The sequence below is a fragment of the Salmo trutta genome, chromosome 12 (genome assembly GCF_901001165.1).
Source record: "Salmo trutta chromosome 12, fSalTru1.1, whole genome shotgun sequence".
NCBI classification, from domain to species: domain Eukaryota; kingdom Metazoa; phylum Chordata; class Actinopteri; order Salmoniformes; family Salmonidae; genus Salmo; species Salmo trutta.
This window is the reverse complement of record NC_042968.1, coordinates 51,038,312-51,053,213: the sequence shown is the minus strand read 5'-3', so window position 1 is coordinate 51,053,213 and position 14,902 is coordinate 51,038,312. Positions and strand designations below refer to the sequence as shown.

Here is a 14,902-nt window from a genome sequence, read left to right as displayed (position 1 = left end):
TGATGACAGCTTTGCACACTCTTGGCATTCTCTCAACCAGCTGATACTCAACCATGCTGAGCACTTGTTGGCTGCTTTTCCTTCACTCTGCGGTCCAACTCATCCCAAACCATCTCAATTGGGTTGACGTCAGGTGATTGTGGAGGCCTGGTCATCTGATGCAACACTCCATCACTCTCCTTGGTCAAATAGCCCTTACACAGCCTGGAGGTGTGTTTGCGTCATTGTCCTGTTGAAAAACAAATGATAGTCCCACTAAGCGCAAACCAAATGGGATGGCGTCTCACTGCAGAATGCTGTGGTTGCCATGCTGGTTTAGTGTGCCTTGAATTTTAAATAACTCACCAACAGTGTCACCAGCAAAGCACCCCCACACCATCACACCTACTCCTCTATGCTTCACGGAGGGAACCATACATGCGGAGATCATTCGTTCACCTACTCTGCATCTCACAAAGACACAGCGGTTGGAACCAAAAATCTCAAATTTGGACTCATCAGACCAAAGTACAGATTTCCACTGATCTAATGTCCATTGCTCGTGTTTCTTGGCCCAAGCCAGTCTCTTCTTCTTATTGGTGTCCTTTAGTAGTGGTTTCTTTGCAGCAATTTGACCAGGCCTGATTCACACAGTCTCCTCTTAACAGTTGATGTTGAGATGTGTCTGTTACTTGAACTCTGCAACATTTATTTGGGCTGCAATTTCTGAGGCCGGTAACTGTAATGAACTTATCCTCTGCAGCGGAGGTAACTCTGCATCTTACTTTCCTTTTGTGGTCCTCATGAGAGCCAATTTCATCATAGTGCTTGATGGTTTTGCCCAAACCTCATTCCTACAAAACAACAAAAAAATTATCTGAGCAGTAGATCTCAGCTTGCTTTTTGACTGCGAAAGTGATCTTGACTCAGAAAAGGTTGGTAACCACTGTCTTAAAGTAATGATGGATTGTCGTTTCTTTTTGATTATTTGAGCTGTTCTTGCCATAATATGGACTTGGTCTTTTACCAAATAGGGCTATCTTCTGTATACCACCCCTACCTTGTCACAACACAACTGATTAGCTCAAATGCATTAAGGAAAGAAATCCCATAAATACATTTCTAACAAGGCACACCTGTTAATTGAAATGCATTCCAAGTGACTACCTCATGAAGCTGGTTGAGAGAATGCCAAGTGTGCAAAGCTGTCATCAAGGCAAAATGTGTCTACTTTGAAGAATCTCAAATGATTCCATGTGCTATTTCACAGTTTTGATGTCTTCACTATTATTCTACAATGTTGAAAATAGTAAAAAATAAAGAAAAACCCTTGAATGAGTAGGTATGTTCAAACTTTTGACTGGTACTGTAAATGTGTTATTAATTTAATATAGTGGTGGGCACCAATATTGATCATTTGATATGATATCGATACCGTTTGATATTGATACAAGCAAGGTATATCGTGATTTTGGTTTATTCTTCCCGATAACCTACACTATTCTGTAAAAAAGCTTACATTACTGTTCCATTGAATTCTGATTTGCCACTAATAAACACTGACAACTAAAATATTGTTATTGTTATTTTTATGCTGATTATTAATAATTATAATAATAATGAAAGATTAACCCCAAAAAGATATTTGAGGAACCATTAAAGGAGTTTCTTTGGAAGAACCCTTTAAAAGGGTTATTTCGAAGAATTTATAGAGGTTCCCCAACACACTCTAAAAATAAAAGGTTCCTGGACTATCCATTAGGGGTTCTTCAAATTGAAACTGCGGGGGAACCCCTATAAATTCTTTGAAGAACCCATTTTAATGGATCCTCGAATAACCTTTTAAAGAACCTTTTGGACTAATCCCTTTCTCTTTTTTCCCCTTTAAAAATCTTAAACAACTTTGTAGCCTACAGCAGACAATTACAGGTAGGTCTACATGTTCTTGCTGGATTAGGCTTTGTAGGTAGGGCTGTATTTTTGTGCAGACACTGAAAGCTAAAGGCAAATGCTGTGAACATTCCTTGTGGAAGAACACAATGAAGGCCAGATTTATGTGTCAATCATTTGTGTTGAAATTAGATGCAGAACTTTTTGCTTTATTTTGATCTCTTGCAGGAACTGCGTGAACAACGGCATGAACAGGCTAGAATGCCTATCCTGAGAAGAACTGTTTGTGAATCTCAGAACAATGCTATGCCAGGCCATGGTGACACTGCTCTTGTTGGCCAACCTATTGTCCCCATCAGCATTCGCCTATGAGATGCCGGCAAAAATGGAAAAACAGCTTTCTTAGGCAGTTGGCGACGATAATACAGCAACGTGACAAGTACAAGAACAAAGCGAGAAAAGACAAAGCTACGGCATTGGCCGTGCAGCATTTAGAGTGATATTGCCTCTGTAGAAGGCAGGGCATTTATACTACTTGTGCTTCGCGGAGCAACGCAGAGCTGTTAAGGAAGTTGTCAAGGAAGTGAGTTTGTGTTTATACATGACCTCCCGCCCCCACCTACCGTCAACCAATCATGTGAATGCGGAGTCATAAATAGTCCTCCGCATTGTAACCAAATTTGAGAGGCGCTCGGCGATGCTGTACCGAGCTTGAATTGGCCTCTTCATGCTCCGCAATTGCGTCACACCTTCCATACGTAGCCTCAGATCACATTTTCATATCAAGCATAAATTATCTTTAAGAGACATTGAGTTACCGTAATCTCGGCAATCCAGAAGAACCAAATGCTGTGTGACCTCAGGCCAGCTACTTGATTTTGGTCTGAAACTGGAGGATGTGATGTTGGGACTAGTGTGTTAAGAAAAGGGTAGTTATTTTATGCAAGGTGATTTGTAGTTGACCGCTATGCAGTCGATGTTGAACAGGTCCACAGTCTTATGACAAGCGTCTGTCATAATGAAAATATTCATTCAATTCCATGCATTCCTGCATAACAAATACCATGCAAAATACTCTTCTATACCATAGTAGTCTGATTTTTTGGGACAATAGTTCATAAAGAAATGATACATTGCTTTGCCTTTTATCAATATTAAAGTGGATGATGATACTACAAGAGTGTAGGAGGCTATAACCAGAAAGAAAGAAATATTCTTGATGAAATTGCTTTATTGCAACTCAATACAACTTTATACACATTCAAGGTATATAAAATGGCCATTACAAATATATATCTCCTATTTCATAATTAAAGCAGAAATATTTAAATTATTGACAAGAGCACAACTCATTCAATGTTGATTCTTCTTATGGGTATCACATTTTAGACAAATACTGACACAAATAAACAGCAAACAATCCAAACAAAATAATTGGTTGCATTGATATGGCTTTGTTTAGCAGATAGCACCAATCATTAGCCTGGGTACCAGTCTGTTTGTGCCATCCTGCCCCTCCTTGTCATTCCAAACAGGAGTTGACATGATAGCACAAACAGATCTGGGACTAGGCTAACCAATCATAGCACCATTGGAACAATTCCATAATATGATAAGATGAAAAATAGACAGGATATATAACACTAATATGACAAATCCCAGATCTGTTGGACAGCTATGTTTTGGTACATTACATTTTTTTAGGTGGGTGGCTACATGCTGTTGTACAGTAAGGTACAGAATGATACAGTATGCCGAGACATCATTAACAGTAGAACTGAAAACATAATGAAGTCAGAAGGACGTGAACAACTATAGGACAACTGTAATTAATGCAGACAAGCTGGAAGTAAAGTCTGTGTAAACTATTGATGTCTTATATTGTAACATTGATATTGTATAATTGGAACCATATTGATATAATGTATAATTGGAACATATACACCCACAAAATCAACATTGAATATAGATGAAAAGAGCACTGAGTATAGACCTGGATAATGATGTGTGTGATCGGAGCGAATCTTTGGGGAAGAGTTCCCTCAAATGGGGTGTGTGTGTGTGTGCGTGCATAAATGTAGGTGTGTGTTTTCTGAGAGAATCTTTGGGGAGAGTCCCCTCAGATGGGAGAAGGGGCCCGCAGAGTGCTGGTGAGGGCGGAGTCTCCGAACACGTTGGCATAAGAGGCTTTGAGGAACTGGACGTAGTTCTGCAGACTCCTGTTGGTGCTGTCCGACTGCTCCAGACGATCCTTTACATCCTGAAGACGGGACTGGTACCGCCGCTCCGCCTGAGGGTGGTGGAGGTGCACACGCAGACAGAAAGACAGACACACACACACCACAGCAATTCTATTATTAAAATGAAATATTCTTTGATTTCTAAAGTGTGTGTGCCAAGATGTGTATTGTTATGATTCACTATGTATTTGACCGCAATAGTTTTATAGATTATGAGAGATTATAATCAGAGTTGACGCTAGATATGTGTATTTCTAAAACACTCTCCCTCACCTCCTCTTTGCTGCGGCGGAGGGTGGTGAGTTCTGTGGTGGTCCTGCTTAGCTGGGTCTCCAGGTCCACCACCTTGGACTGGGTGGAGCGCTCTTTGGTGATCGCACGTTCCCGGGTTTGGGACACCTAATATAATAATAATATATGCCATTTAGCAGACACTTTTATCCAAAGTGAAGTCATGCGTGCATACATTTTATGTATGGGTGGTCCAGGGAATTGATCCCACTATCCAGGAGTTGCAAGCGCCATGCTCTACCAACTGAGTTACAGAGGACCACCTATACACCAGGACCGTGATACTCCATCAGACAGAGCAACTGACTTGTTACAACAAGCATAAAACAAAATGGCTGGGGCTGTCCCCAGCCCCCCTCTCCCCATGCCCAGGTGCCTCAGACAGACCTGGCGTCGGGCATCATCCAAGGCCTCCTCCAGCTGGCGGGTCAGGTGCGTGCACTCGTGGGACTTCTCCTCCAGCCGGAGCTGATTGCCATGGATGGTCTCCTCCCGCTTGGCGATCACCCCCACCAGGTCTCTGTTCTGACAAGTGGCCTCCTCTAGCTTCCTGTAAGGGAGAGATGGGATGGGAAAGATGGATGGGCTCTCAAACCCAGGTATGTTCACACATACACACACCATACAAACACGGTATACATAAACACACACACAGGGGGTCACATGTATCTGCCAGGTCACAAACCAACAACGTATGAGCTCACTGTACTGTAAGTTGGATAAAAGCGTCGGTATATATTATGTATCATAACACGCACACACACACACACACACACTCTGTTCAGCGCGTTATGATATTGGCTCTGGAATGGCTGTGACCATCTGACCTCTCCAGATTCTCCACACGGTGCTGCAGCTGTTTGTTCTCCTCCAACAGGGCAGACTTTTTCTGTCTCAGCAGCTCCACCTGGCTGCCCTGCTGCTCCACCTAGACACAAAACATTTACCATTATACTATTATTATCATATTATTCAATTGATAAAGCCACAGTTTGGAAGATGTGCATACCATCACATTGTGTACAGCACACATACACCACCCCCCACCACACACAAGCACGTCCCACCCCAACCCCCACACCTTCATGCGCAGGTCAGCCAGGACGGTACTCAGCTCAGTGCTACGTCTCTCCTGGGCGTGTTCTCTGTCCTGAGCTTCTTCCAGTAGGACCTCAGAGCGCCGCAGTGCCTCAGGAAGAGGCTCCAGCTCCGTCAGCCGGCCCAGCAGCTCCCTGCGCACCACCTCCACTTCGCTCTCCAGCTGGTCCTGGACCTCCCGCACCTCTCGCTCTGCTTGTCCCAGCCTGGCACAGTACTCGTCCGCCTCCACCCGTGTCTTCACCACCTGGGTGATGGGTAGCATTTCACAGAAGCACAGAAAACACATGAGGCACGCACGAACAACATACACACACATTGTAATTTATGGACTATAATTATCCTTTTCATTTAGCCTATTATTGCATGTTTGCTTTCAGCACATTAAGAGTCTGTATGTGGGTACAACATGTGTGCATACCTGTGTGTCTATTTACCTGGGTCTTGTAGCTGTCCACTAGGCTCTCGTATTGCTTCACAGAGGCTTTGACGTGTTGTACCTCTGACTGGGACAGAGTCAGCTTCTCCTCCACTGCAGACAACATGGCCTGAAAGAGGGGAACATATACCTGTCAACCTACAGTACAGAACTGTGTATGTGTGTGTCCAGAATAATCTGACCACAAGTCCATGTTATGATGCAATAAAGCAATCCAATATCTGGTTGGCTAAATCTATGTATATTGAATTACTTTCAAATCTTTGTAATGTACTAGAACCAGAACCAACACCTACTATTTGGTACCGGTACCAATGTAATTCTTGTAAATGACAAAGGACCACATAATTGGATTGTTTCCCAGGCACAGATTAAGCCTACTGCATGATTAAAAAAATATGCTCAATGAAGAATATCCATTCAAAGTGATTTTTTGTCCAACCAAAATTAATCTGTGTCTGGGAAAACTGGCCTAATAATTCCAAGAGTTAGTCCATTGTCATCACTGACTTTGAGGCTCTGGTTCTCTAGCTTGGCGTGGGTGCCCTCTGTGGTGAGGCTGTGCAGGCGGTCCAGGAGCCCCTCTCTCTCGGCCCGGGCCTTGTCCTCTGTCCCATGGAGTTGCTCTGTCAGGTCTGACACTCGGCTGCACGCATAGGGTATGGTCAGGATTATAAAAATTGGATTATAAAGGTTTTTAGGTCACCTGGGCTTTATGTTAGACCATGAATGTACAATTTGACCATATTCATGATTGCTCATGATGCTGTGTTCCCTATTATTCGGAGAAAAACTGAAGCAACTCTCTTTCTCTCACCTGTTAAGGACTGAGACCTCCATATCTAGCTGAGTCTTGTCCTTCATTTCCTGGGTGTGGCGACCACGCCAATTCTCTGCTGCTGATAGGGCCTCTACCATCTGGTTCTCCTGTGTAGGTAGCAACATCATCCAATAGATGTCCATGTATTTAAACTTGGTCCTGGTGAGCTATATGGTTCATCTGGCTATTGTTCTAGCCCATTACTAACAAACGTAATTTGACTAATCATCAAGAAGTTCTTAATTGGAACATCTTGTTCCTAAGCATTGATGAGTTGTTCCATGTCATATCAGCAAGCCATGACACCCACCATCTCAGATTGTTCTGAAATTGTTTCTGTAGTTAGACTGAACAAAAATATAAATGCGACAATTTCAAAATGTTTACTGAGTTACAGTTCATAAGGTTATCAGTCAATTAAAATAAATGCATTAGTCCCTAATCTATGGATTTCACATGACTGGGCATACAGATATGCATCTGTTGGTCAGATACCTTAAACAAAAGTTAGCGGTGTGGATCAGCAAACCAATCAGTATCTGGTGTGACCACCATTTGCCTCATGCAGCACGACACATCTCCTTCGAATGGAGCTGATCAGGCTGTTGATTGTGGAATATTGTCCCACTCCTCTTCAATGGCTGTGCAAAGTTTCTGGATATTGGCGGGAACTGGAACACGCTGTTCAATCCAGAGCATCCCAAACATGCTCAAATGGGTGACATGTCTGGTGAGAATGCAGGCCACGAAAGAATTAGGACATTTTCAGTTTCCAGGAATTGTGTACAGATCCTTGTGACATGGGGCCATGCATTATCATGCTGACACATGAGAGGTAATGGCAGCGGATGAATGGCACAACAATGGGTCTCAGGATCTCTTCACAGTATCTTTGTGCATTTAAATTGCCACTGAAAAATGGCAATTGTGTTCGTCGCCCACACGACGTCTGCCATCTGCCCGGTACAGTTGAAACCGGAATTAATCCGTGAAGAGCACACTTCTCCAGCCTGCCAGTGGCCATCAAAGGTGAGCCTTTGCCCAGTGAAGTCGTTTACGATGCCGAACTGCAGTCAGATCAAGACTCTGGTGAGGACGACGAACACGCAGATGAGCTTCCCTGAGATGGTTTCTGGCGGTTTTAGCAGAAATTCTTTGGTTGTGCAAACCCACAGTTTCATCAGCTGTCTGGGTGGTTGGTCTCAGACGATCCCACAGGTGAAGAAGCCGGATGTGGAGGTCCTGGGCTGGCGTGGTTACACGTGGTCTGCGGTTGTGAGGCCAGTTGGACGTACTGCCAAATTCACTAAAATGACGTTGGAGGTGGCTTATGGAAGAAAAATGTACATTACATCCTCTGGCAACAGCTCTGGTGGGCATTCCTACAGCGTGCCAATTGCACGCTCCCTCAAAACTTGAGACATCTGTGGCATTGTGTTGTGCGACAAAACTGCACATTTTAGAGTGGCTTTTTATTGTCCCCAGCACAAGGTGCTCCTGTGTAATGATCATGCTGTTTAATCAGCTTCTTTATATGCCACACCTGTCAAAAAAGAAATGCTCACTACCAGGGATGTAAAAAATAAAATTGTGGACAAAATTTGAAAGAAATAAGCTTTTGGAACATTTCTGGGATCTTTTATTTCAGCTCATGAAACATGGGACCAACACTTTACATGTTGCATTTATATTTTTGTTCAGTGTAAAAACAGGTAAGATTAGCATTCCTGCAACATTATTTTGTTTAAATACAATTTGATCCAAGCTAAATTAAGCTAATTGATTGCATCCAAATTAGCCATATTAATGTATAGGATAACGTTCAATAAATATAATACCTAACATACAATTTTGGACGAAAGAAATTGTAAAAGCCCCCCACGGACCCCCCACGCCAATCCAAACCTAACAACGAGTATACAGTATCAGTTCTCTATGTCTGACAAGTAGTACGGAGCTGCGGTTTGGAGTATTGTTTCTTCATCCTATGTAATGAATTCTCAGTTCATTTACTGATTTCTTTCCTCTGTTCAATGAAATTAGTCATTCAAGTTGTTAGGTTGATGTCCCAGCCGACATCCTGATATTACCAGGTTCTGACCACTTGACGGTGTTGTTCGTGCCATTAAGTGATAAAAATATATAATCCCCCACCTTCCCCCAAGCATTTCGCTACAACCGCAATAACATCTTCTAAATATGTGTATGTGACCAATTACATTTGAGTTGATCGGGGCGGCAGGTAGCCTAGTGATTACAGCGTTGGGCCAGTAACCCGAAAGGTTGCTAGATTGAATCCCTGAGCTGACAAGGTAAAAATCTGTCATTCTGCCCCTGAACAAGGCAGTAACTGTTCCTAGGCCGTCATTGTAAATTAGAATTTGTTCTCAACTGACTTGCCTAGTTAAATAAAGGTTATATATAAACATTTAAATTAAATAAACCAGTTAAAGGGATAATTCACCCAAATTACTAACTTACATTTTGGTTTCCTTACCCTGTAAACAGTCTATGGAGAAGATGACAACAACCCATGCAAATCCAATTCAAGTCAATGGTACCTATATTACCATTTTTGCGCTTCATTTCCAAATCATCCACAAGTAACATCATTGAGTTAAACAATACATTTTTTGATAATTTAAGATGAGTTGAAAATGAAGCGTAATAATGATAATATATGTACCAATGACTTGCAATGGATTTGTACAAAAATGCAAAAAAGATAGCAATTGAAACGGTGGCCAACAAAACCAAAGCATGGGATACTGTCAAACCTTGTCAAGGGTAAGGGTAAGGAAACCAATGTAATTTTGTAATTTGGGTGAAGTATCCCTTAACTTCTATGGGCTAGGTGGGACGTCAGCGTCCCACTCTATTCAACAGCCAGTGGAAGAGCGTGGCGCGAAATACAAAACCTAAAAAATGCTATAATTTCAATATTTCAAACATCCGACTATTTTACACCATTTGAAAGATAAGACTCTCGTTAATCTAACCACATTGTCCGATTTCAAAAAGGCTTTACAGCGAAAGCAAAACATTAGATTATGTTAGGAGAGTACATAGACACAAATAACCACACAGCCATTTTTCAAGCAAGCATATATGTCACAAAAACCCAAAACACAGCTAAATGCAGCACTAACCTTTGATGATCTTCATCAGATGACACTCCTAGGACATTATGTTATACAATACATGCATGTTTTGTTCAATCAAGTTCATATTTATATCAAAAAACAGCTTTTTACATTGGCATGTGATGTTAAGAAATTGTATTCCCACCGAAAACTTCCGGTGAATTTACTAAATTACTCATGATAAACGTTGCAAAATACATCAATTAATTTAAGAATTATAGATACAGAACTCCTTTATGCAATCGCCACGTCAGATTTTAAAATAGCTTTTCGGCGAAAGCACATTTTGCAATATTCTGAGTACATAGCTCAGCCATCACGGCTAGCTAATTTGACACCCGCCAAGTTCGGGGCTCACTAAACTCAGAATTAGTATTAGAAAAATTGGATTACCTTTGCTGTTCTTCGTCAGAATGCACTCCCAGGACTTACTTCCACAACAAATGTTGTTTTTGTTCCAAATAATCCATAGTTATGTGCAAATACCTCCGTTTTGTTCGTGCGTTCAGGTCACTATCCAAAGGGTAACGCGCGAGTGCATTTCGAGACAAAAAAATTCAAAATGTTCCATTACCGTACTTAGAAGCATGTCAAACGCTGTTTAAAATCTATTTTTCTCGTAAAATAGCGATAATATTCCAACCGGACAATAGTGTATTCATTCAAAGGACAAAAGAAAAAATGGCGAGGTCTCGTGAACGGGCATATCCAATCTCTTAGTCACCAGGCAGTCCACTGACAAACTGTGCTCCTGTACTCTGCCCAGAGACATGAGGCGCCTCAATCCGCTTTCTGAACACTTTAGAGAGCCAAAGGAAGCCTTAGAAAGTGCTACATAACCACACAGGCACTGTAGTTTCGATAGAGAAGCAAAAGGAGAACTACAAATTCGCAGACAGGCCACTTCCTGCTTGGAGTTTTCTCAGGTTTTTGCCTGCCATATGAGTTCTGTTATACTCACAGACACCATTCAAACAGTTTTAGAAACTTCAGAGTGTTTTCTATCCAAATCTACTAATAATATGCATATTCTCGTTTCTGGGCAAGAGTAGTAACAAGTTTAAATCGGGTACGTTTTTTATCTGGCCGTGAAAATACTGCCCCCTATCCCAGACAGGTTAAACAATCTTCCAACTTTTTTCACCTAATAACAGGAACAGCACATCTAGTGGTCAGAACCTGGTAATATCAGAATGCAGGATGAGGCATGAAGCTAACAACTTCAATGACTAATTTCTCTGAACGGGGAAAACACCATCACCAAATTCACTGGGAATCTAATACAAAGGATGAAGAATCAATATTTTCAAGCCGCAACTCCATAGTACATGTCAAACATAGAGAACTGATACTATAAAGTGCATTCGGAAAGTATTCAGACCCCTTCCCCTTTTCCACATTTTGTTACATTACAGCCTATTTCTAAAATTCATTCAATTCAATTTTTCCTCATCGATCTACACACAATACCACAATGACAAAGCAAAATACATATTTTTTAAAACATGTTTGCAATTGAAATAAAAAATGTATAAACATTTTTAAACTGAAATTCCTTATTTACATAAGTATTCAGACCCTTTGCTATGAGACTTGAAACTGAGCTCAGGTGCATCCTGTTTCCATTGAGCATCCTTGGGATGTTTCTAGAACTTGACTGGAGTGTACATGTGGTAAATTCAATTGATTGGACATGATTTGGAAAGGCACCCACCTGTCTATATAAGGTCCCACAGTTGACAGTGCATGTTAAGAGCAAAAACTAAGCCATGAGGTTGATTGAAGGTCCCCAACAACATAGTGGCCTTCATCATTCTTAAATGGAAGAAGTTTGGAACCACCAAGACTCTTCCTAGAGCTGGCCGACCAGCCAAACTCAGCAATCGGGGGAGAAGGGCCTTGGTCAGGGAGGTGACCAAGAACCCGATGGTCACTCTGACAGAGGTCCAGAGTTCCTCTGTGGAGATGGGGAAACTTTCCAGATGGACAACCATCTCTGTAGTACTCCACCAATCAGGCCTTTATGGTAGAGTGGTCAGACAACGCCACTCCTCAGTAAAAGGCACATGACAGCCGGCTTGGATTTTACCAAAAGCGACCTAAAGGACTCTCAGACTATGAGAAACAAGATTCTCTGGTCTGATGAAAACAATATTGCACTCTTTGGCCTGAATGCCAAGCGTCAGATCTGGACAAAACCTGGTACCAGGATTAAGTAAAGGGTTCGAATACTTATGTAAACGTGGTATAAAAAACAGTTTTTGTTTTGTCATTATGGGGTATTGTGTGTAGATTGATGAAAAACAATTGAATCAATTTTAGAATAAGGCTGTAACATAACAAAATGTGGAAAAAGTCAAGAGGTCTGAATACTTCCAAAATGCACTGCAAATTTATTGAATATTATATGAATCCTATACACTAAATTGCCAATTTGGATGCAATCAATTATCTTAATTTCTCAGAGAAATTATATTTCAACAAAATAATGTTGCAAGAATGCTAATCTTATCCGTTTCTAACAACAGAAATGATTTCAGAATAATCTGAGATGCTGGGTGACAAAATTCTATTTCTTGTCCTTTTTGAGTTGAAACGAGGATTAGACAGAACTGGTCCTAGACCTGTTCTAAGAGGTAGGGCACCATCTCCCTTCTTCCACCTACCATGTCCAGTAGCTGAGCTCTGAGCTGACCGGCGGTGTCTTCACTGCGCTCTGCCCGGTGTTTCTGGGCCCGCGTAGCCCTCTTCAGGGCCTCTTTGTCGGACTCCGCCTGAAGTTTCAGACCCCGCAGCTGCTCCAGCAGGTGATCCATCTCTCCCTGCTGCTGGTTGGCTGCACGCTCCAAGTTCTTTACCAATCAGAAAGAAGTGGATAAAAAACAGGAAGACATTTTTTTTGCAGAGCCTAAAACTAACAATACATTTTGTATGCAAAGAAAGAGAAAAAAAATAAGTGAGCCTCCACCACCAATCTCCTGCCCCATTCCCCCAACCCCACGTCTCCCTACAACCACCCACCTCCTGCCCCCCTCCTGGAAACCATGTTTTCAACCCTTTCCCATCCCCCCAGTACCCCTTACCCCTTGGGCCTGAAAGCAAAAATATATATAATAATGAAAATAGGTAAATACTGTATATTTTGTTTATATGTTTGGGCTTTATAGATTGTTTATTTGTATGTGTTGGGCTTTAGCTGAGATTATTCTTTACATAGTCAAGTGTACTTTTTCAGGCCTCAATTCTTTTTTGACATTCATTCTCGCTGTCGATAATTCTAAAGTTATAACTTCTAATAGTAACTGTATTCACTGGCGAATTGGGAGAGTGAGATGATTGCCATCTAAGAGCCAGCATCTTTTTTGTGGCAGTGCTACCTGGCAGCAGTAATCGTCTCTCTGATTTATTGTGAGATTCAAGGAGCTATCGTCGTTAAGTAACATAGTAGATGCAAAGAACTGAATATTTACATTCATGCACTTCTAAATTAATTTTGTAACTTTGTCCCAGAAGCATTTAACTGAAGGCCACTCCTACATCATATGAAGGAATGTGCCTACCTGATTTAGGGGACACAGTGAACAGTACTTCGTAAAACCTTTCCTTAAATACAGTCAGTGAACAAACTTAAAATGTATAAGTAGATGGTTCGGATTACAGGATGCCAAGGGCATATTTTTCCATTTCTGTTCCAGGTTAAGGGTTGATTCATATTCACTTGCATCTGTGAACCATACTTTTTTAATGGCTAGCTCAGAATATGAGCTTTCCAAAAGTTCTTAAATATTGCAGTCCTTTGGGAGCCCAAATAATTTTTAAATAATTCCAAATCATTGGATGGTTCCGTAGTTGGGATGCCCAAGGGACTCCATAGGCCAGCATAGCTGACCTAAGTTGTAAGTATAGTAAAAAGGAGTTGCCTGGTAATGTGTACTGAATGTGTCTTTCAAATCTTGAAATGTTCTCAAACCATTACTTTCCATCAGTAGAGGCTGCTGAGGGGAGTACGGCTCATAATAATGGCTGGAATGGAGTATTATGGCTGGAATGGAGTGAATGGAATGGAATCAAACACGTGTTTGATACAATTCCATTAACTCCATTTGGGTCATTATTATGAGCTGTCCTCCCCCAGCAGCTTCCACTGCTATCCATGACATTGGCAAGGATACCGATTCCACGTTTGGACAATTGGGAGGGATGCAAAACGCTGCACTCCAGACCTCAAGGCATTATTGTGAAATATTGGAGTATGGGCATGCCATTTTGATTCCCAGTTAAGTAGTTTAAAAATTGTAATGGATTTTTTTCCCCCAATAGCCAGAAGGGGGAGGCAAAAATACAGAAATTGAGCCGTGGAAATACAATGCATTTGGAAAGTATTCAGACCCCTTGACTTTTTCCACATTTTGTAGTAACAGCCTTATTCTAAAATGGATTAAATTGAATATAGAAATGTTTGCAGATGTATTAAAAATGTAAAACTGAAATACAACATTTACATAAGTATTCAGACCCTTTACTCAGTACTTGTTGAAGCACTTTTGGCAGCGATTACAGCCTCAACTCTTCTTGGGTATGACGCTACAACCTTCGCACACAGTATTTGTGGAGTTTCTCAAATTCTTCTCTGCAGATCCTCTCAAGCTCTGTCAGGTTGGATGGGGAGCGTCACTGCAAAGCTATTTTGAAGTTTCTCCAGAGATGTTCCATCAGGTTCAAGTCTGGGCTCTGACTGGGCCACTCAAGGACATTCAGAGACTTGTCCCAAAGCCACTCTTGCTTTGTCTTGGCTGTGTATGTAGGTTTTTTGTTCTATTGGAAGGTAAACCTTCACCCCAGTCTGAGGTTCTGAGCACTCTGGAGCAGGTTTTCATTAAGGATCTCTTTGCACTTTGCTCCATTCATCTTTCCCTTGATCCTGACTAGCCTCCCAGTCACTGAAAAACATCCCCACAGCATGATGCTTCCACCACCATGCTTCACCGTAGGGAGGGTGCCA

General features: G+C 41.6%; 1 protein-coding gene across 6 annotated transcripts in view; it reads right to left on the bottom strand.

Moving 5' to 3' along the window:
* Nucleotides 1-3,080: 3,080 nt before the first annotated feature.
* Nucleotides 3,081-14,902, bottom strand: part of LOC115203753 (outer dense fiber protein 2) — a 42,492-nt gene continuing 30,670 nt past the window's right edge. For all 6 annotated transcript variants that reach the window (XM_029768707.1, XM_029768705.1, XM_029768710.1 and 3 more), the window contains 9 exons: nucleotides 12,567-12,752; nucleotides 6,755-6,864; nucleotides 6,448-6,583; nucleotides 5,936-6,046; nucleotides 5,482-5,745; nucleotides 5,228-5,328; nucleotides 4,788-4,950; nucleotides 4,383-4,508; nucleotides 3,081-4,159 (listed from right to left, as the gene is read on the bottom strand). In XM_029768707.1, coding sequence (XP_029624567.1) covers nucleotides 3,989-4,159; nucleotides 4,383-4,508; nucleotides 4,788-4,950; nucleotides 5,228-5,328; nucleotides 5,482-5,745; nucleotides 5,936-6,046; nucleotides 6,448-6,583; nucleotides 6,755-6,864; nucleotides 12,567-12,752 — 1,368 coding nt within the window. In that variant the 3' untranslated portion in view covers nucleotides 3,081-3,988. The remainder of the gene's footprint in view (nucleotides 4,160-4,382; nucleotides 4,509-4,787; nucleotides 4,951-5,227; nucleotides 5,329-5,481; nucleotides 5,746-5,935; nucleotides 6,047-6,447; nucleotides 6,584-6,754; nucleotides 6,865-12,566; nucleotides 12,753-14,902) is intronic.